The sequence below is a fragment of the Pelodiscus sinensis genome, chromosome 5 (assembly GCF_052426305.1).
Source record: "Pelodiscus sinensis isolate ZL-2025 chromosome 5, ASM5242630v1, whole genome shotgun sequence".
Lineage (NCBI taxonomy): Eukaryota > Metazoa > Chordata > Testudines > Trionychidae > Pelodiscus > Pelodiscus sinensis.
In genome coordinates this window covers 24,709,786-24,730,557 of record NC_143056.1, presented here as the reverse complement: position 1 = coordinate 24,730,557, position 20,772 = coordinate 24,709,786, and the positions used below count along the sequence as shown (strand labels likewise).

Sequence of the window (20,772 nt, the reverse complement as noted above, 5' to 3'; positions counted from 1 at the left end):
CAAGGATGTTCATAAATGTCAGGAACTGATTTTGTTTAAGTGTATATTAACTTTAGTCTCAGTTGCTTGTGGACCCAGAGGTCTGGTAGGAAACCCATCATAATTTGTTAGATATAAGCTAAATTTTTGTTTTAAAATGGACAGCAGCAGTTTTGCAAGCACAAACATTTTGTTGTCCCTGTGGATGGATCTGCAAGCAGTTACTGCGTATATTTCAGATGCACTCAGAAAGGCTTATATAGATAAAGCCCACGTCTGGAAGTTGGCGGATTTTCTCTGTTTCTCACTTTGTCACAGGTAAGTTAATGTCCAAACTGACTTAAAAGGGGGGAGGGGGAGAGGATAATGATGCATCTTTACCTCATAAGGCTGCTATGATGCTAAACTCAAAGCTTGTAAAGCACTTTGAGATTCCTACTTAGAAGAGATTATGCAAGTATTATTCCCTTTGTTCTGAAGAAATACAGTACATATTACTGCAAATCCAGCAGTACTATTTCATGGGCCATTAAAGTTTACTACACTTTCTTAACCTAATTATAAGTACTTCAGAACCTAGATCTGTCATTTGAAACAAACAGATGAACCTTCATCACTAAATTACCAACTGGGTCAACTATACACAGCACAGAGTGAATATGCACTTTTTTTCCATTTCTGCAACATGGTGCTAAAGTTTTTAACTGAACCCTGTTTTTATTGCAAAATTGGATCTGCTAAGTGCTTGCTTTCCATTCACTCAGGATGAGGGCAGCACATTTCAGCAGATTTGAAATGGTGACAGCATGTTCATATGTATTGAAAAACAAAGATCACAAAGTTCAGGTCTAAACTTCAGTGGTCAAATCAGAAGCATTGATGCAGATCTATCATTTAAGAATTCCCTCCTCCACCAGCTAATATTGATGAATCTTAGTTACAATCTTTACATCAGTTCTTTAGTGTAAGAAATCTAAAATCTTTATTATTTTTACACTCTTCTTGCTTGTGGTATGGTCTTGGTTTAAATCCAGATATGTAGTCGCCGGTTTAAAAATAAAGATCAAATCCAAACATTTTCATCCTTAACATATTACGCAGTCAGGAAGTTCTCTTTTTTTAAATATACAAAGATCTAGGCTTGTATATGAAACACAGTCTGACTCCAAACCCATCCTTCCCTTTGAGTTGTCAGAAAACAAATACCAGACTCCCTATTTCATCCAAAGAGGGCTGAACAACAGGGTGGAGCTGCAGTTTTTCCATCTGAAAAAATCCCCATTCAGAGGGACTTAGCTGGATGATTAAAAAGAAAAATAGAAATGCTTCCACGTGGAAACAACTGAATTAGATCTTGTTTACAAGACCTATTCCCCATGACTCCCCCCTTCCCTATTTATTTAGAAACTGGACCTTTAATAACTCCATTCATCTGAAGAAGTGGTTTGTACCAACGAAAGCTCATGATACCATCTACATGTTTTGTTAGGGCACGTCTACACAGCACCCTAAACTCAAAATAAGATAGATACGCAATTTGCAGAGGGCAAATTGCGTATCTTATTTCAAAATTATTTTGAAATAGCTTATTTTGAAATTTGGCGCATCTACACAGTGCCAAATTTCACAATAATGCTCTATTTCAAGCCTTTCCTTATCTCTCACCCAATGTGGTTTATCGGGATGGCAAAATAGCATGAGCATTACTTAAAAAAATATTTTGAAATAAGAGGCAGTTTGTGTAGACGCGGGGTAGCTATGCCATGGAGTATAGATGTACCATTGGTCTCTTAGGTGCTGCAAGAATATTTGCAGTTTAAAGTTTTTCCTTTTCCCCCCATGAGCAGGCCTCATACAACAGACAGGTCATCTTCAAAACTACAGTGCAAACAGGGCTGCTGGTCAATTATTGAATGCACTTATAGCTTTATCACAAAGTTTTGTCAGAAACTTGACCAAGATTTTTTAGAAATGACATCACTTTTGGTACCAACAATTTTTAAAAGTCTGAATAGAGTCACCTTCACTGAGTACCTGTTCTCTGAAAATCCAGTATTCGTCAAGTACCTCAAATTTAGTAGTTTAAAAAAAAAAAGGCACCCAAAACAACTAATCATTTTTTAAAAAATCCTGGCATATAACTTTAAAGATAAGCAATAATATATAACAGTGTCTGTGTGTACACACACACACACACACCCACACCCGCCCTACCTTTCACCCTTCTGCCTGAATCTTAAACCATGCTTGTCATTTCCTGATTGTTCCTAGGTAAAAAATCTTCCCAGCCAGATAGAGAGAGAATATAAAAAAAAAAAACAGATGAAGGGCATGGCTTTAAATGTTACCACTGGCTGACCAGAATAAGCATTTCGACCCCTTAAAACATGTTAAAACATTACATTACAGTACAATAAACCAGTCCATCAATCTGAGGTCTCTTAAAGAGGGTTTAATTTGTACTTATTATTTATAATATGATTTATGAGATTCAGTTTCCCTTTCCCACATTGCTCAGCTGCAAATTAGTACCTGACCGAATTCAATAATGTATTTTACCCCCTTAGGATCTGCATGCACAGTTTGAATAATTAAATGATGCTCATTTGGGGTAATCCTTATTTTTCCCCCCTTGCTGCTTGGTTTTACATATAGAAAGCATTTAATGTACTAGACAAACAAACAGAAGCGTAATTAGTCCTTTCAAACAGAGATGTTGTTTAACTTAACTAATTGAATAGAGAGAAAGCAAAAGCTTCCATTGAATGGCTACAGCAGCAGAGTCACAAATGATACTTTTCTGAAGTTCATATTCCAGTAATTATCTTTTATACAAAGAACAGTGACTCACAAATCTATTTCAATTTTTTAATGAAAAAGCCCTACAAAAAGAAATATGATTAAAAAAAAAAAAAGCTTTTTATGTCAACTTAAATCTGAAACAAGGTCTTTATGATTTGTGGGAGTGGAAAGTCATTAAGGTTTCAATTCCAAATGAAAATTAAGGCTTTTAAACTTCCCATAATATTCACACTGACAACCTTTCATACATAATTGCTGAGGAAGAGTTACTGTGGTCGTGTCATAATTTTAATGATTTGCTAATATACTAACAAATATATCCTCCCTGTTATCCTAACAGGCAAACAAGACTAAAAGCCAGGTTTGGCTAAGGAAACATTTGGTTCAGGCAGACAGAATGGATCTGATTTCTGTTAATTCAAGACTTATTAGGTGTCAAAAAATTAGTGGATTCAGAAGTGGAACAGTCAAGTGACACAGTAGGAGTTTAGTTGGCAAAGCAGCTTTAGTTATTATAGCATGGACATTATTGCTCTCAGCTGAGACAATCAGCAGTTGAGGATTCATTTCCTTCCTGATTATGGAACTGTCAGCCTACACAGTATTAGGAAGTCTTATATTGTCAGCTCATCACCAAAAAAAAACAAAACCAAAAAACCCAACCCCATTTGGGTATAAAATACTCATAAATTAGATAAGCTGAGACAACTTCCACCACCAGCTATTACCTGCCCCCCACCCTCCTCAAAAAAGAAATTATCAGAGCTACTTGTTGCTCTTGTAATCTACTATGAAATAAGTTTCCCTGTTATGCATTTGTGTTGCCTGCCTGTTATTGGTCTGGCAAGTAAGTACAGTGGTGTTTATTGTTGTTCATCTTGTTCTCCTAAAGACTTTCTTTATGAAAAGTTTTTCTTTGTAATATTTAGCATTGCTATGTTGGTAGTACCCCAAGGTCTCATTCCAGTCTGGCCTTCCCTTGTCCGAGGCAGTGTACATGCTATAAAGACCTCCCTTCCCAAAAATGTAGCACAGCAAGAACATGAAGTCCTGTTTCAACTTTATTGACGCATAAACTTGGAATTCAGAGTAGCTGGGGATTTTGCTTACTGAAAAGAAAAAACTGCTCTCACCTATCCCTGAAAAATGTTTGTCCTTATTTGTATAAACAGTCCTGTCTAGAAGCCTCACTTGCAGTCCGGATGCATTGTGCGAGGCATAGTACCTACACGTTATAAAAGACTTTCTTCCCTGACAAACTTGGAATCTAAATGTACAGAGGACAAATTATTAGTCTTGTTTTATAGATGAGGAACTGAGCCACAGAAACTTTAAGTGATTTGCATACGGTCTCACAAGAAACCTGTAGTGAAGACAGCAAATGTACCCAATTCTCCTGAGTTTCAGGGCTTTACACAAGATCATCTTCCCCCTCCAGTAACGTGTGCTTATAAGGCTTAACATTACAGGAACAAGTTCTTTAACCACAGACCACAGAGCAAGAAAACTCTAGGTTTTTCATTTGATTTAAGAGATGACAGGAGGAGACAACAGCGATGGCAGATTAGAATTCCACAAAATCCATAAATCAAAGCAAATAAAAAACAGATCCACCTACAAATGTTGATTAACTATACTGAACTGAGTATCATTCTGTTCAAATGTAGATATGCAACATAGCCTAGAGGACTGCAAATTGCAGAAGTAATTACAGTTAGAAGTGGAATCTTCAGTGATTGAGAGAGAGAGAGCACATCTCAACAAACAGGGCATGCATTATCTTGTTTCATGATATCAAAGAGGAAGGAGTGTTCAAGCTTTGAGAACTGATCCCCATGTTTTAAGTGGTAGAACAAGTAGTTAAGAGGATGACAAAAGAAAAACCTCAAGAAGAAAACTGCATTGCAAATGTGATAACATTTGCAAGAGAGGGTCCACTGCAGTAGCTGAACTGTTCAAACTTCTTTATAGGCTCAAAAATAAAAAGCATGAATAAGAGTGAATAATTCAAATCCAAGAATTATTGGCAAGCATGACACACAGCTAGTAGCAAAGAGTAGACCTATTGGCGGTCTGCAAAGTATCAACTAACTTGCTACAATGTTAGGTTGACTAGCTACAAGTATAAAGATGACACCTTTTTATCATTAATTTTTACAACATGCCACCTTTGTGTGCCACACGAATCACTCATGAAGATCACATAACGTATAAATCTGTATCACATTTGACTGAGAATAAGCTTTAAACTCAATGAAAAAGGATTAAGAGCTCTGCAGATCTAAAGCATAGATCAGTGTTGTATTCAGTTTCTGGGAAAATTAAAAATACTGTACAAGACTGATTCTACAAATGCAAGTACCAAAAAAGAGAGAAGAAAGAGCAATCAGGCAGACAAAAGACTATTACATCTCTAGTGCTTTGAGAACTATGCTGAAAAGCTTTATATGAGAGCTAAGTATTGTTCTTACCATTAGAAAAATGCCTTTAGAATATATGTATATACACAATACTAGTTTCTAGTTTCTTCTTAACTCTATCAGGAGCTGAAATTATTGAATACTTGAAAAGGATCACTTCTGGCTCTGTTACCTGATTGGCAGGAAGATGCCTTTCCTGCCAAAAAACTGACAAAGGTGTTCCAACATAAAATGTGAAAAGGGATCCAGAAGAAACATACATCATGCAAAATGTGGCATGGAGGAGGAAAGCTAGTGAAAGAATCAACACAGGTATTGAAAGTAAATGGAAGTATATTACCCTGAAAAGGTCCTCTTGCTAGAGAGAAATAAAAATGAACTACCAAAATGGACTAGACTATGGTTATTTGCAGAAGCCAAAGACATTATGACCTTCTTAGTATAAAAGGCCAAAGAAACCACCATCAAGTAAGAGCCTTATCCAAATTCCACTGAAGTCAATAGCAGTCTTTCCAGTGACTTCAGCGGCCTTTAGGTCAGTCCCTTAACCCTTTTAATAAGAAAATATAGTTTAGACTCCTGGATATTCAATAAGGAATTAGAGAAAGTTCCTGTTGCAGATCAACTCCTGATGTGAGAGTGGCAAACTTTCTCTCAGAAGCTATAGCATCACTCATCAGATAGAGGTTGGCGCACACTCGGCTTCCTGGTTCACCTGCAAACCTCAGCCTGGGCTCTCTGGGGTCACTCTGTAGTGACTGCACCAGTCTGAACCCCGCTTCTCCAAACTGCGCAACTATAGGCAGGATTTTCCCAATTGTCAATGGGCATGCTGAATTTACTGAGACTTTGCTTGACCTTGTCACTGTAGAGGAGATTAGGCCTACCTCTATGTCAAAAGAAGTTCTTCAGTTAGCCACCGAGCAGAACCTTCAGCAGGCGGCCTTGAGGCATACGCTCTGTGAAACCAGTGAATGTCCAGGGTTGTCTGCATATACCGTAGGCCGGTTTACTCCAGCCCCTCATTACTGGTCATCCATTCATCCCAAGTAACTCTAAGGATTTTTCTATGACATCAGAGGTAGGCTCAAAATACAGATATGCAACAACCTTTGCTCCTGCTTGGAGAATGTAGACCAATTTTCACAGCCATAAAGGAGAGTACTGAGGACACAAGCCTGATAGGTGGTCATCTTTGTGTTCAGGGTTAGCAACTTTTTGCCCCAAACATGTGAAGTAAGTTTGGCAAGGCTTTGGTCACTTTTGGCTTTCTACCATTGCATTCCTGATCAAGATTAAGGGAGCTGGTAAGCACTGAGCAGAGATAGCAGTGACCCATGTTATGCAGAGCTTCCTTATTGATACAGCTTTTAGATGGAATGTTATCTTCTAACAGGACAACTGTTTTCCTGATGCTGATGGCCAGGCCAAAATTGGTACATGTATCAGACAATTTGTTCATCATGACGTGCAATGTATCAGATGAATTGGAGACAAAGGTGGCCTCATCTGCAAAAAGCGGACCCAGAATACAAAGCAGCATGACATGCCTTCTGCTCTGAAACAGTCTGATGCTAAATATGCAGCTACATGCCACAATGAAAAGCAGGCTGCCACATCCTCACGGCGATCAGTAACTACACCTATTAGTGAAAGGCTCCGGGAGTGGAAGGTGACAGGGAAGAGCTTCAGCGCTGCCCTACCCTGCTGCTTCTCTCCTGCCAGAGCCTTTTCCCATTGCTGGAGTCTTTCCCTGCTCCAGGGAAGTACTCTGGCAGCAGGGAGGCAGAGTGGGATACTACACTACTAAAAATAGCACCGTGGATGAGGGGAGGTACTGCACAGGCATGAAGATAGCTGTGTAGGGTACATAGCCCTGTGGTTCAGATGAGTCTTTACGCACCTGACCTGTGCTTCACCATCTGTAATGCTGTTTGTACACATTCTGGGGTATGTGGAATAGGGATGTAAGCAAGTAGTCGACTACTCTCCACCCCTCCCCCTCACTGCCTCTGTATCAGGGGTGGTGGTGGGGGAAACAGGAGCCAGTGCTATCAGAGGCAGTAGGGAGAGGTAAGAGAAGCTGCCGCGAAGCAGCCCCTGTCTGCAGCAGACCGGGATGGCCATGGGCAGAGGCTGCTCCAGGAGCAGCCCCTGTTCACAGTCAGTCCCAGCTGCTCCCAGCTGGGACCCCCATGGACAGGGGCTGACCGCACAAGCCCAGCTCAGTCCCAGCTTATGCTCATCAGGGACTGCTACAGCTCTGCATTTTAAATGTAGTAAGAGCCGGGTGGCTGCCCAGTTCTTACGACATTTAAAATGCAGAGCTGTAGAGGGGGTAGCTCCCGGGCCTGGTGCGAGCCAAGACAGATCACCTTCCCTTATCAACTAATTGGATAATTGACTATAAATTAGTCAATTACCCATCTCTTAACATCCTTACTGTGGAGTATAGGTACTCACCACGCTGCCATAAGGAGTGAACTGTGAAGATGTACCCATGTAAGGCGTCTGTAGTGATAGGAGAAGTGCTCATGTGACAGAACATAATCAATTATTTATAACTAAGATCGTAGAACAAAAAGACGTATGTAACAGGAAGAAACTGCATGTGAAAGATAGACGTGAGTCTTCTATTGCATGTCTGACACTTAATGGTCAAGTCAAAGCCAAGGAATGCAGGGTGCAACCTTCTACTTGTAATATCTGATCTCCTCCTAGATTCTCAGCGTCCTGGTTAGAAACTTTGGGTAACTCCAACCAGCTGTGTGATATCAGGTAAGGACACAGACAACAAACTTTTTGCTACAATGGTTTCCTTAGAAATATTGAGCTTCAGGGACTGGAAATACCCCAAGGCTTACCTAATTCTTAAAAAAAACCTGTTTGCTTTAATTGATCTGTTTTGACTTGTCCTCTTAATCCTCCTCCTTTCCTTTTGATAAATTCATTCTTTAGTGACAGCTTGAGGTAACATCAATCCTGCGGTTTACTGCACAGAGCAGCATGCTTACTACACAATATAGGCCCATACACAGGAATTTCTGCGGGGGTATGAGAACCATGGAAGGGGCTGGCGGCTGCCCTCTACCCATGGACCAGCCACACCCATGCGACCTAGCCCCACCCCCAGCCTCACTTCTGGGGGAAGGGGAAATCAGCCTGAGCCTTCCTCTGGCCAGCCAGACCACATGGAGGCCGGGACAAAGTGCCACTTCTGCCTTCCCCCAGCCAGCTGGAGCACAACGGGGAGGAAAGCTGGGGCAAGGCACCACCCTAGCCTCATGCTCACTTGGAGGACCACTGTGGGGGTGCGTTCATACCCTTCACATCTCCCTCCTGCCCACATAGGGGCCTGCAATACAATATCATTTTCTTATACCTGGGAAAGTACAGCTATATCAACTAATGCACCAAGCCCACCCGCAGGAGAGCCGTGGCTCAAAGAGCTTCTCTCCAACTTACTAGGGAAAGGTGGAAACAACAGTATGGTGCCTGCTTCTCCAGCCCAAGTGATGTGAAACACAGGCTTCCATGGTGCTGATAGATTGAGCCCCCTGGAGAACCCCGAGGACCTTCCCCCTTTATTGTGGGCCTGCTTGGGTTCATGCAGGCTCCCCCTCCTCCATCCATTAATCCCCTAGTTTCTTCCATAAACACGTAAGCCCTGTTGCCCTATTGTGAGACCAGATCCCCAGCATGCACAGCAGAGCAGTTTGGGGTAGGTGCAGAAGAAGAAAGGAGATCAACACACTGTTTTGAGACGTACTGCATGGGGTAAGAGAAGGCAAGTAAATAATACTGCAAGGTGTCAGATTTGCATGTGTAGGCCCTGCAGACAGGACTAGGTTTACACTACAACATAAGATTTCTAGACTGTCACCCTTCCTCTGTTTGCTCTTCAGTATGCATATGACAGGTGCACCTGAGCCCACAATCACTGCTATTATTCCCAAATTCATATGGTCATGTGACAAAAACCCACCATGCTAATGTGATACAAATAATCCCCTAGGCTTAGTCTACAGCAGCGTTTCTCAACTTTTTTTTTTTTAAATAAATTACACCTTTAAAAATATATATATATAAGTACCCCAAGTACCTACAGTTTTCAGACACAACATTTTTTTCTACCATTGCAACACATTTGTTTAAATAACTTAATCGTAGCTGGGCAGGCGATAAAATTTGTGGGCGTAAAAAGTTCAAAAATAATAAAGCACTGTAAAACTTTAAACGAAAATTTAGTTTTCTCCTAATTTCAGTTGTGTTGACGTACCCCCCAAGCTTCTCTTGAGTACCCCTAAGAGTACTCGTATCACTGGTTCAGAAACACTGGTCTACACTGCAGGGCTTTTGCGCAAGAACCCTTTTGCGAAAGAGTTCATGCACAAAAACTTCTTCCACAAAAGGGCGTCCAGACCTCAAAGCGCCTCGCAAAAGCAATGTGCTTTTGTGCAAGAGAGTATTCCACACTGCATGGACTCTCTTGAGCAAGAAAGCTCTGATGGCCATTCACAGAAAGAACAAAAAGGAGTTATTCCTCGTGGGGAGAAGAATAACTCTACCGGCAAAAGCCCTCTGGTCTGTCAATTTTCTTGCGCAAAAATGCACTTGAGGTGTGGACACTCTGCCTGTTTTTGTGCAAAAACAGCTGTTTTTGCAGAAAAACCTTGTAGTGTAGACATAGCTCTAATAAAAGCCAACAAGCCAAATGAACAGCCTGCAAACTGGCATGTACATGAAAACCCTACTGAAATGAGGAAATGCCACACCAGCGGTGACTTGTACATTTCAAAGTTGGAATGCCGCTGCTGCACCCCTTCCCCATCCCACGGAGCTGAAGGGAACTGGCTTTTAAGCAGGCTCCCCCCAGCACCTCCTCCTCTCCACCACCCCATTGCTGCCTCTTTGTGATAGAGGCAGCAAGGCAGGGAGGAAGTGACTAGTATGTCGATAAGCTTTTGCTTATCGGATAGTCAACTAGTCGAGTAGTCGCTTACATCCCTAACTGAAACCAATCCACTAAATTCAGCTCTGGTTTCGGATATCTGTGAGTAGGACATAAAATCCCTGGAGACCAGAGAGGCTGTATCCACCTGTTGTCTCTTGTCTTAGTTCTAGATTATAAGAGCTAAGAGACAGGGACCATATTTTTTGGTTCTGTGTTTGTACAGTGCCTAGCACTATGGGGCCCTGCATATGGGAGACTGTAGCCCATACTAATCAAAACTGACTATGCAAGCTGAACATTGGACACCACTGGCCAGCATGAGGGCACATAGCCAGAGCAGCTGGGGAGGGAGTGTGAAGATGTACTGACAGGCAGCTTCCCATGGCAAGGCTCCTACAGCTGTCTTCCCTTGCAAAGATCCTGAGGAATGGCAGATACCAACTCTAATGGTTACCCTCTCCCAGTTGACATCACCCCAAAGCACAGCAGCCCAAGGTGGCACAGAGAGGAATACAGACCTGTGAGTCAATGCTGATGAGTAAGGGTTTGTGGTATCTGGAACAGGCTTCAGTCATCCTAAGAAGTGACTCGGACAGTGACATAAAAGCTGTACTGGATGATGGGCTAGTTGGTTCACTCCCATTCATACACAGCTAAACTATGTATTGCAGTGTAGGAGGAGCACAATCCCAAGAGGCACGCTGCCTCGTAGGTGTATGCACTAGCCATCAAGATGGAACCAGTTGCTCTTCCAGGTTCCCAGCCCCATTCCATGAACCTGTGTGGAGGAGGGGACAGGTAATTTGCGTGCCAGAGAGAGCAAGGGCCAAAAAGTCCTTGTGTTTGTGATCAGATCTTGCAAGGGAAACATATGGGAAGGGGCCCTTTTTTTTGCGTGTGGTCCCTGTGCACAAGGGCCAATTGCAACCTGGCACAAATGGTGCAAACATACAAGATAACAAAGGCGTCACATGCAGTGTGCAATGTGGCGCTTCAATACCTTAGTGATGAGTGCTTCATACATATCTATAGCTAGGAAGCTATGCAGCGATCATTTCCAAGTGCTGTGTGCTGTGGATCCCATTCACAAAGTAAAGCACTCATTAGAAAAATGGCATTGCTGCCGCTGTAAGCCTCTCTCAGATAAAGGAGTGATTTACAAATGCACATGAGCAATGATGCTTCTGTTACTATGGAGAGTCACGTGTTCACATGATTGTTGATTGGGGAGACGGAGTTAACCTTCTTGTTACTTTACAAGTCAGTAGGCAAGGGAAAGGCAGATTCTCTGAGACAATGCTACTTTTCCTGCCAGGAGTTATCTATTTGTAGAAATGGGTCAGCCTCCTCATGGTGGACATGTTTGTGTGTGAGTGCCTAACAGCACTGCTTACAATTTTCTGTCCATTACACAGGCAGCAGAACGGCTGCACATAACTATTTCTGGCAGCCAAGTGTTTCATGAATTGCAGCAAGTTAACCACAAGGAGATGATGACATTTGGAGACAGGGCATGATAAATTCCAACTCCCAGACAAAAGGCATCTTTAAAAACAGCAATGCAAATGGGAACACAAACCTGTACAATCCATACAGATAAAAGCTATGGATGTGAGTTCCAGCCTTAAGTTACTCCTGTACTACCAAGGTCAGCAATGCCATATGTGTTAAGGGTAGATTGCCCATGAGTGAAGGTGGAATTCAAGCAGTAACCGGCTTTCCTTGTGTCACTGCTTTAATGCTATGTTCCACTGGTTTTTAATCTGCTAAATTCCCTTATTCTGCTGCTTGGAAAGTATATTGGAAATGGTTGTGGCAACTTAAACCCGTTGGCTATTAGTCCTGTTCTCTTGCGCCCCAGAGCACCTGCACCTGCTGCAGGCCTAAGACAGAAGGGTTCCTTGGGAAGCTGGGACAGCAATAATAGATCCCAAAGGAAATGAATATGAGGGAGGTGCAGGCAAAGTCATGAGTTGCTTGCTCACCATGAGGAGAACTTTGGTTACATCTTCTCATTGCTAGCAGGAGCTTGTTGGCCACAGTGCTCTGCTCAGTGCCTCCTCAGGCAGCAGTTCCCAATCACCGCTCTGCGGATTGGCGGTGGGCCACGAACCCCTGCCTGCTAGGCCACGAACCCCTGCCTGCTAGGCCACGAACCCAGCTTTTAATTAGCCCCACCTGCTGGGGTTCCCCATAAGGGAATTCCGTTCCTGCCCACTTCCCCAGGCTGCAGCAGGGTGAGTGCTGCGGTGGGCAGCTGGGTGTGCTGTGGCTGGAGCCGGACCTGTAATGAGGCTGTCCCTACTGGGGCAGTCTCACCGTAGCCCCGGTTCTACCTCTGGAAGCTGCTACACAGCCCACCTGGGGGGGGCGCCACGTGGAGACCAGCTGCAGTGCTGGGTGGAGGGGGAGGGGAAAAGGCTTGCTCCGACCACATGGCAGGGAGACAGGATCTGCCACGTGGCGGGGGGGATGAGGCCTGCTCTGGCAGCCAGGGCCTGCCGCAGCACCATGGCCTGCTCCAGCAGAGGCCCCTGGAGCCAGCCGCGTAGGTGGGGGTAAGGAGGAGGGCGGGGCCAGGGCCTGCTCCAGCAGCCAAGGCCAAGGCAGCTGCTCTGGCAGCCAGGGCTAAATAACATAATATGGGAGGGGGGTGCGTATGAGGGGCATGGGGCTGGAGTACACATTTTGGTGAACGAATAACATTTAATTTGCATATTTATTATCTGCATGATGAATATGCAAATAAAATGTTTCTGTTCCACCAAAAGTTTGTGAATGGGTTTGCTGGTCCCCAGTATAAAAAGGGCTGAGAACCCCTGTCCTAGGGCATTAAATCAAAGGCATCAGTCACTTAAGCGATATACCCCTCATTGTTGCAAAGGCATAATTATCCCTTACCCTCTTACAAGCCCATTATTACCTTCTACACCACGGCGACACCTCTCCTAAATCTCAGCCTGGTTTAATGTTCATGCTCCCCACATTCCCTTAACACTGGGCATTTCAGAATTGTATTTTGAGTTACTTTACTGGTCACTTCATCAAATCACTGTTTCATTCGATCCTTTGCTTTATCTGATCAAATGCCTCAGAGGAACCAAACTTTACATCCTTTATTTTGACTTATTATGTTACTGTAAAAATTAACTTTGGGATTCCATTGGAGCCAAAGAAAAATGCCTGTTTCTTAAGTGTGTGTCAGATGGTCAGTAAGATACCTTAAAGAACCCATAACCCTTGTTTCTTCCAGATCTTGCCTACCCCCACCTGCTTTTGGTCTCGCAGGTCTCTTATTAATGCACCTTAGTAAATGTATATACTGATTGCAATATTCAGATAACAACAAAGGACTTTGGCCCTAATGAGAGCAGAATGGGCACAGGGAGAAGGTAGTACAGTAAAGCTACACATAGGATCAATACCAACATGCATGGAACAACTATTTAAACAATATTTATTTGCCACCATTTTAAATGTAATATATTGTTCCCTCTAGGTAAAAGTGTGAACATTTACCCGTGGAAATCGGTAAAACCAGTAATCTTTCCACTCCCTCATCCTCAGAGATAATTCCTCCCCTATTGAAGATGATAGCAGTGATGAATTACTACAGCAGAGACATTAATCAGTAGCCTGACTGCCAAATTCACAGATTTCCTACAGACCTTTTTGGCTATTCTATTTTTTTAGAAAGTTGCCCCTGCTAGAACTGGTAGGTAAATCCATCAAAAAACTAGTCAATTGGAATAAAGTACAGGAAACACAGAAAAAAAAACCTGAGGAGCAGCTTAGCCACTCAGTACAAACAATTTCAACGGGAGAGGAGTATGAACTTCCCAGGACAAAATTAGGTCTTGGGAGAAAATGAAAAGCCCTCAAACCTTGTAAGCTCTGCAAATTTGCCCCCATCTTAACCACCAATTGCTAGTGTGTTTGCACAAATACAAATCTCTAGTGTAGACCAGGAAAGCCACAATTTGCATTTACACTTGTTTCTAGCAATCTGTTTCAGTGTCAGCTCAGACTCAAGGTGCCGCATTCTTTATGTTCACCTGTCTCGCTCTCCCACATTGCAGCACAGTCTTACCAGAATTGCAGCACAGAGTCCTGAGCATGCCTCAGTGCCAGACTTCTTGCTGCCAATCAAAAGTAGGCTGATAAGAGGCTCCATTTGCATATGTATTCATAAATTCTTCCAAAGGCACACAGCCTTTGTTTAATACTGATGCCATCGGAGAATGACAACTGAACTACGTACAGTCATTTTACAGCTTCATCCGATCAGTTTTATTTTATTACAGAAATCTCCTCACCAGCAGACATGAAACTATACAAGTTCATGGTAAACAGTGTCAACATTTCCCAAAGAAACCAGCATTGGTGTTTCAAGTTGGGCATCCATTCAACAAGGCACTTAAACTTCTGAAAAGTTTTCCCTGAGTCCACATTACTCCTGCCTACCAAAAAGCCCAAGCCCCTCCTCCTCTCCGACACAAACACAGGAGATCCTACTATACCTTCCCTTATTCTCTGTGGCTATGTCTAGACTGCAAGCCTCTTTCAAAGAAGAGCATCTAGACTGCAAGCACTAATTTCGAAAAAGCAAGCCGCTTTTTCAAAAGAAAGCAGTGAGTGAGTCTGGATGCTCTCTTTCTAAAAAGCCCTGTTGGCATTCAAGAACGCCTTTTTTCAAAAGAGCACTTTCGAAAAAAGGCGTTCTTCCTCGTGAAATGAGGTTTACCGCTGTCGAAAGAAAAGCCGCGTTCTTTCGATTTAATTTCGAAAGAACGCGGCTGCAGTCTAGACACAGGTGAAGTTTTTTCAAAAAAAGGCTACTTTTTTAGAAAATACCCCTGAGTCTGGACACAGCCTGTGTGGGTTATTTCCCCACTGTACAATGGAAACTGAGTTCAACACAGAATAAACTTAAAAAACAAGTAGTATGGTACCACTTTAAAGACTAACAAAACATGTAGATGGCATCATGAGCTTTTGTGGGCACAGCCAGCTTCTTCAGATGACCAAAGTGTTTTATGTACAAAACCAAAATAAATAGCAAAGGGAAGAAACTGAATTGTATGTAATGTGTTTCTATGGTGCCATCCGGCTAACAGCTACCACAGGCACTGGGGCAAGGAGAAGGTGGAGCTTCGAGCAAAAGGGACGGGGTGGAAGGCAATCAGCCCTTAGCACTGCCCAGACTGCTGCACCTCCCCAGCTCTTAGAGCCATGCAGAGCAGCACTCAAGCAGCAATTCAAGAGAGGCCTGATCTCTGGGCCCCTTTGAACCTCTGGGCTCTGAGGCAATTGTCCTCTTTGCCCTCCCGCCCCGTTCTCCGCCCCATCAGTGGGCCTGTATGGCACCCATCACCATGGGATGCAACAGCCTTGCAGGAAGAATATTTTTATGCTGTGCATTAGCAAATAGTCAAGTCATGAAAACATCTGGTTACTATGATCGAGCTAAATTTGCCTTGTTGTCACTCAGTTGAAGTTAGTGGAGCGACACCTCAGAGGAACTAGTCTCAGTGCACCAAAAAGACTTTGTGACCTTCTCCCCCCAAAGAAAAAAAATTAGAATTAAAACTTTCTTTTGCACAATGCACATCAGGTAAAGTATATGAAACTCAAACAGCTACACTTTATAAAGTAAGACCAAAAATTCTGCTTTGAAAACATTTTAAAATTCTGCTTCAAATTCATGGGATGGTAGAGTAGCAGAAGGAAATCACCTGCAACATCTGAGAACAGTACCAGTTTCTAAGTCAAACCCATATTCCCTGCCCTAAGTTAAATGGGTATAGTGTACTCAACTATGGTAGGGAAAAGGCAGCTATTGCAAGGAAATTCAGACCACGGCAAGTTAGGATAATACACTTGAGGCATTCAACACTCATCAGTCCAATCCTGAAGTCCCACTCACATTCTCTATGTCACTGAGGCTTGCCCATAGAACACCAGGACCTTCCCATGCCCTCTGCTCTTTCCTCAACTCCTAAAACCTCTTCAGTCGCAAGATACAGTTACTTAGGGTGCCGTGGCAGAGTTGCTATCTGCCCCATCGTGCAGTTCTCCCATTGGAGGGGACGATCTATCCTACGGCTATCCCTTTGTAAGTGTAACATGCTCACATTTGGAATAGCACAAGCTGACAGTATCAAAACCAAATCACTCTGTGACTTTTCACTCTGTCCTTGATGTTACAAGCTGGTGGTACAGAGAGATCAGTTTCTAAGGTCACTGAAGGAGAATGCTGTAGTTCATACTCCATTTACCAAAGAACATTCCCGTCTGATTTGAATATTGTGGTGCAAAGTGGCTTGAAGAAGCTGAAACTCTAGCAGTTGTGCATGAGCCCAGTTTGTGTCCTGTTGTGATCTGCTTATCTGAATTGCAACCTTTAGAAATTCTTCCGATCAAATTTGACATACTTTAACCCACAAGTCTGGATTTTAGGGATATTTTGGGGATATTATTTTAAAGCCATCTTAGTATAGACTCTACTGGGAACTGTGCTTGCATAAGAGTAATAGGATGAGGCCTGTCATTTCATATGGGGATTTCTCCAATTGTCATCACATATTTGTAGAAAGTATAAGGATGGTTTCAGTTATAGTATGATCGCTGACCCGCAAACAACTCTTCTGACTGTTTCAGAAAATGAAAGGGGGGAGCAAAGAGTTAAGCTAGTTCCCCTACATTGAACACTCTCTTTAGCTAGTAGGCATTGCTCAACTTCACACAGTCTGCCAGTGAAAGCCTCACGGAGTTAACAGGTGATGCTTTTATCCATTATCTGGCAGATGAAGACTGTATCCAAAATCCCAACTATGCTTTTTATCAAGCTCATCAAACTATCAGGCAAGCAGCAAAGATAAAACAAAACATTAAAAGGGAAAAAATCAATGTTTAATTAATTCAGAAAACACGGTCAATTTGCCTGCCAGACTTAAAAATAAAAAATAAAACATCATCCCACAGCCCTCACCATTAATAATGCATCTGATGAGCATTTAACAATAGTGTAACTACATCAGAACAGCTCCACTTTGAACTAGTTCTCAGATTAAGAGACGTAATAAAGCCATAGACAGACACATAGGGTGTATTTCATATTTTCAAGAAGATTGCCTGATTCTTATCATACTATTACTACTCCTCATAATAAATGATTACATGCATTCCATTCCCATAGACTCTTCCAGCTGCATGCAGTGTCCAAAGGTCAATGCACTAAACTTCATAAAACCCCTTTGAGACAAGCATCACCATTGCACAGGTGACGAAATGGAAGCACAAAGTAGTTTAAGCAACTTACCCAAGTTCAGACAGGAAATCGGTGTCAGAGCCACAGAACTCATATCACCTGTCTAAGTCATGTGAATACTAGACAGAGCTTCCTCAAACAGAAGTAGAGTACAAGAGAGGGAACAGACTTACCATTGAGACCATTGGGGATACTCCTGTGGTGAAGAGGTGCAGACAAATCATCCATTGACCTCCTTATTGCTCCAGCCTTATTTTCGACAGGTTTGTGATGGTGGAGGTGATGATGATGATGATCTGGGCTCCCTGCACTGCCAGTGCTGGACGTGCTGCTTCCATCTCCCACATCCCTGGTGCCAGAGCTCCCATTCAAATTGGTCAAACTGGCCTGGCTGTCTATAGAGCTCCTAGAGCCAGCTCCATTTCTCTCTTCATCTAGCATGAGGACTATCTCCTTCAGCTCCATGTTCTCCCTCATGAGGGATTCCTGCTTTGCCTCTAGCTCCTTCAGCTTCTGTTGATACATCCCGACTTCTTTCCACATCACACTAGCTGTGTGCCTCCCAAACCTTTGCCATTCCCTGGACAGCTTTTTGCCTTTCTGCCGGTCATCATCCAAGAAGCAGCACAGCTCTCTCAATTCGTGATTATCGTCCTGTAATTTCTGATTCACCTCCTTCAGCCCCCTGATCTCGTGCAGATGAACCTGCAGCCTCCTGTTTACATCCTTCATTAAATTACCATGTTCCACCATTAAGTTCATTTTTTCATTTTCTACTTTCCTCAGTCTTTTCACCAGCTCTTCCTTGCTCCACCTCATCATCTCCTCTTCTGAAATTTTGCTCAGGTCTTCCTTAGACCCTTCCAGAGAATTTTTTGCCATATTTGAGTCTATATAGTGTTTCTTTTTAAATAAATAATAATAATAATAATAATAATAATAAACGGTGTTTTCTTAAACTAAAATGTACTGTAACATGTTGGTCAGAGGGGGAATTACAGTTCTTCAGAGACGATGGGACAAGGAAAAAATAGAATATTCACCTTGAATGATTTGCCCCCCATATCAAAAACCAACAGGTCAGGGAGGATCACATTCAAGGCTTTCGAATTTTTTTAATTAAGTCTCCAAAATGAAACAATCAACTTACCCCTAGGTGAACCCAACACTAAAGCGGAGGCTAATCAGCAACGGTCAGTCGTCTTGCATTTAGTCATTTCACTTGTTCCTCTACAAAAATCCCAAACCCTTCGATTTCCAATAAACAGTACAAATAAAATAATAAAGGCACCATTCATTCCTCCGATGCACACCTAGCTTGCCTGATCCGATCCCTGCCCACAGCTGCCGAGCCGCAGCAAGGTAGCTATTTTTTTAAAAAAATAGACAATATGTGCAATAAAAACCCGTCCCTCCGGTTGTTTGTTTTGCGTTAATTCCGAGGCTGCTCTCCGGATGATGTCAATGCCTTTGGAAATTGCACGTAAATTTCATGACAAGAGGTGGGGAGCGAGGGAGCATTCCTCTAATGGCACAGTCATCAGAAAGCAGGAGCTCCGCGGCGGGGCTTGAACGGGTCCCACCTACTTCTGCGGGGGGGGGATAAGGAGGGGGGAGCTCTTTCCAGCCCTGTTCCACTGAGCAAGAGGCTTCCCCCACCTTCTCGCCCGGCTGCTGCCGAGCACAGACAGTTTTGCTCCAGGAGAGGCGGATTACAGAGGCAGAGACCTCCCCCCGAAGCCTGATTGGGTGTCAGGGGCTGGGGGCAGGGACCTTGCCATGCTCCAGTCTTTTCAGGTTGCATTTGCTTTGCGCCTCGGGTCAAGTTACTGGGGAGAAGTGGTGGCGCCCCCAGCCAATGGGAGGGCTGCAAAGCGCTTTCAAAAAGCAGGTACAATGGGAAAGGTAGGGCAGCGCTTCTCTTAAAGGGACCGCGCGTCTACACACACAGAGCCCTGGGAGCTGGCGTGCCCCGCGACCTGCCTCCGCCAGCGTTTCTCTCACTCTGACCCAGCCATGCGTCGCCGCCAGCCTGTGTCGGAAAGGCGCAGGCTGCTCTCGGGAGTACAGGGGAAGCGGAGTCGCGGCTGCCTTTTTGCATTTCTGCCACCGTCTCTTGCTCTCTCCGCAGCCCTGCTGGTGAATGGGGTTTGTGCGCGCATCGGGTTTGCTGCCTGGCTCCGCGATGCGCTGTGAATGAGTATGGATTTGTTTCTGTTCGACCAGGACCCATTGGCCAAGGGTGTGGTGTGAGCACCTCTGCCCGTCCGCCATCTCAGGAAGGCAGGTGGGGGCTGTCGGGAGGGGAGGCGCCCTTTATTCCAGCAGCAGCGATTTCCCCACTTCTGGGGATAATTCCTTGTGTTGTGTTGCCTCAGTAACCATGGTGAGCAGGAAGCCTGGTGCTGACCCTGTGGGCACAAGCAGACAGTGTCACAGCAGCTGCAAAAACAACCAGTGGCTTTCCACTGGTCAGTCTGAACTGGCACCATGACAGCTGAGGTCCTCAGGTGGCTTTCTATCAAACTGTAGGGCTCTGAGACAGCAATGAGCAACCTAGGTTAGCGAGTGGGCTGCATGAGTGGCCCTCCAGTTCAATGGGCAGCAAGATTGTAAGGAAAAAACTACCTGTCTGGAAACCAGCAAAATCTGACAACCATACACCTGAGGAAAGGTAAACAAAATGTCTCGTGGGCCACATGTAGAACCCTGATGGGCTGTATGGGCCGCAGATTGCCCACCATTGCTCTGAGACATACACTGCACCTAATACTGTGATCTGCCTAGAGAGATAAATAACCAGAGAGAGCAAGAGGAAAGCAGCACCTCCTCAACTCCTGCCCACAGATAGCTGAGGCTATTCTACTTTCTGTAGGCCTCCTCTCATAGGCTATGTCTATACTGCAGGTTTTTTGCACAAGCAGGTGACTGAGAGAAGCAGCACTTTCCCTTTAAAAGCGCCACTTCTCTGTGGCTGGCGGTGTGGCCACCTGCTACTACTGCGGAGTCCTCCCAGCCATGCTCTAGATTGCTCAGGTAAATGGCATCCAGTCTGGGAGAGTTGGCAACCTCTTTCCCACACAGCTTTGGCCCTCCCTCTCACCCCCCATACAGAGCAGCCACTTCCCCCCAGGGGGAAGGTACTGGTGCTGGGCTGCATAGGGCACCAGCACCAGTAGGAACAGTCCTGATATCCCTTCCCCTTTTATAGCCATTCACCTTCACAGGGATCCTTTCTCCATCCACAGCCTGTGGAGTGCTCAGCTACATGCAGAGCAAATTCATGTATAACCCCCACAATGCAGGATGTTGTCTGAGTCTCTGCCACACAGGCCACTCATAGGCTG

General features: G+C 43.9%; 1 protein-coding gene across 2 annotated transcripts in view; it reads right to left on the bottom strand.

The window, feature by feature from the left end:
- Positions 1 to 19,168, bottom strand: part of CCDC85C (coiled-coil domain containing 85C) — a 152,681-nt gene extending 133,513 nt beyond the window's left edge. The window contains exon 1 of one of the 2 annotated variants that reach the window (XM_006123768.5): positions 17,599 to 19,168. In XM_006123768.5, coding sequence (XP_006123830.1) covers positions 17,599 to 18,307 — 709 coding nt within the window. In that variant the 5' untranslated portion in view covers positions 18,308 to 19,168. The remainder of the gene's footprint in view (positions 1 to 17,598) is intronic. The other variant, XM_006123769.5, reaches the window with a different exon arrangement.
- Between the last annotated feature and the right edge of the window lie 1,604 nt (positions 19,169 to 20,772).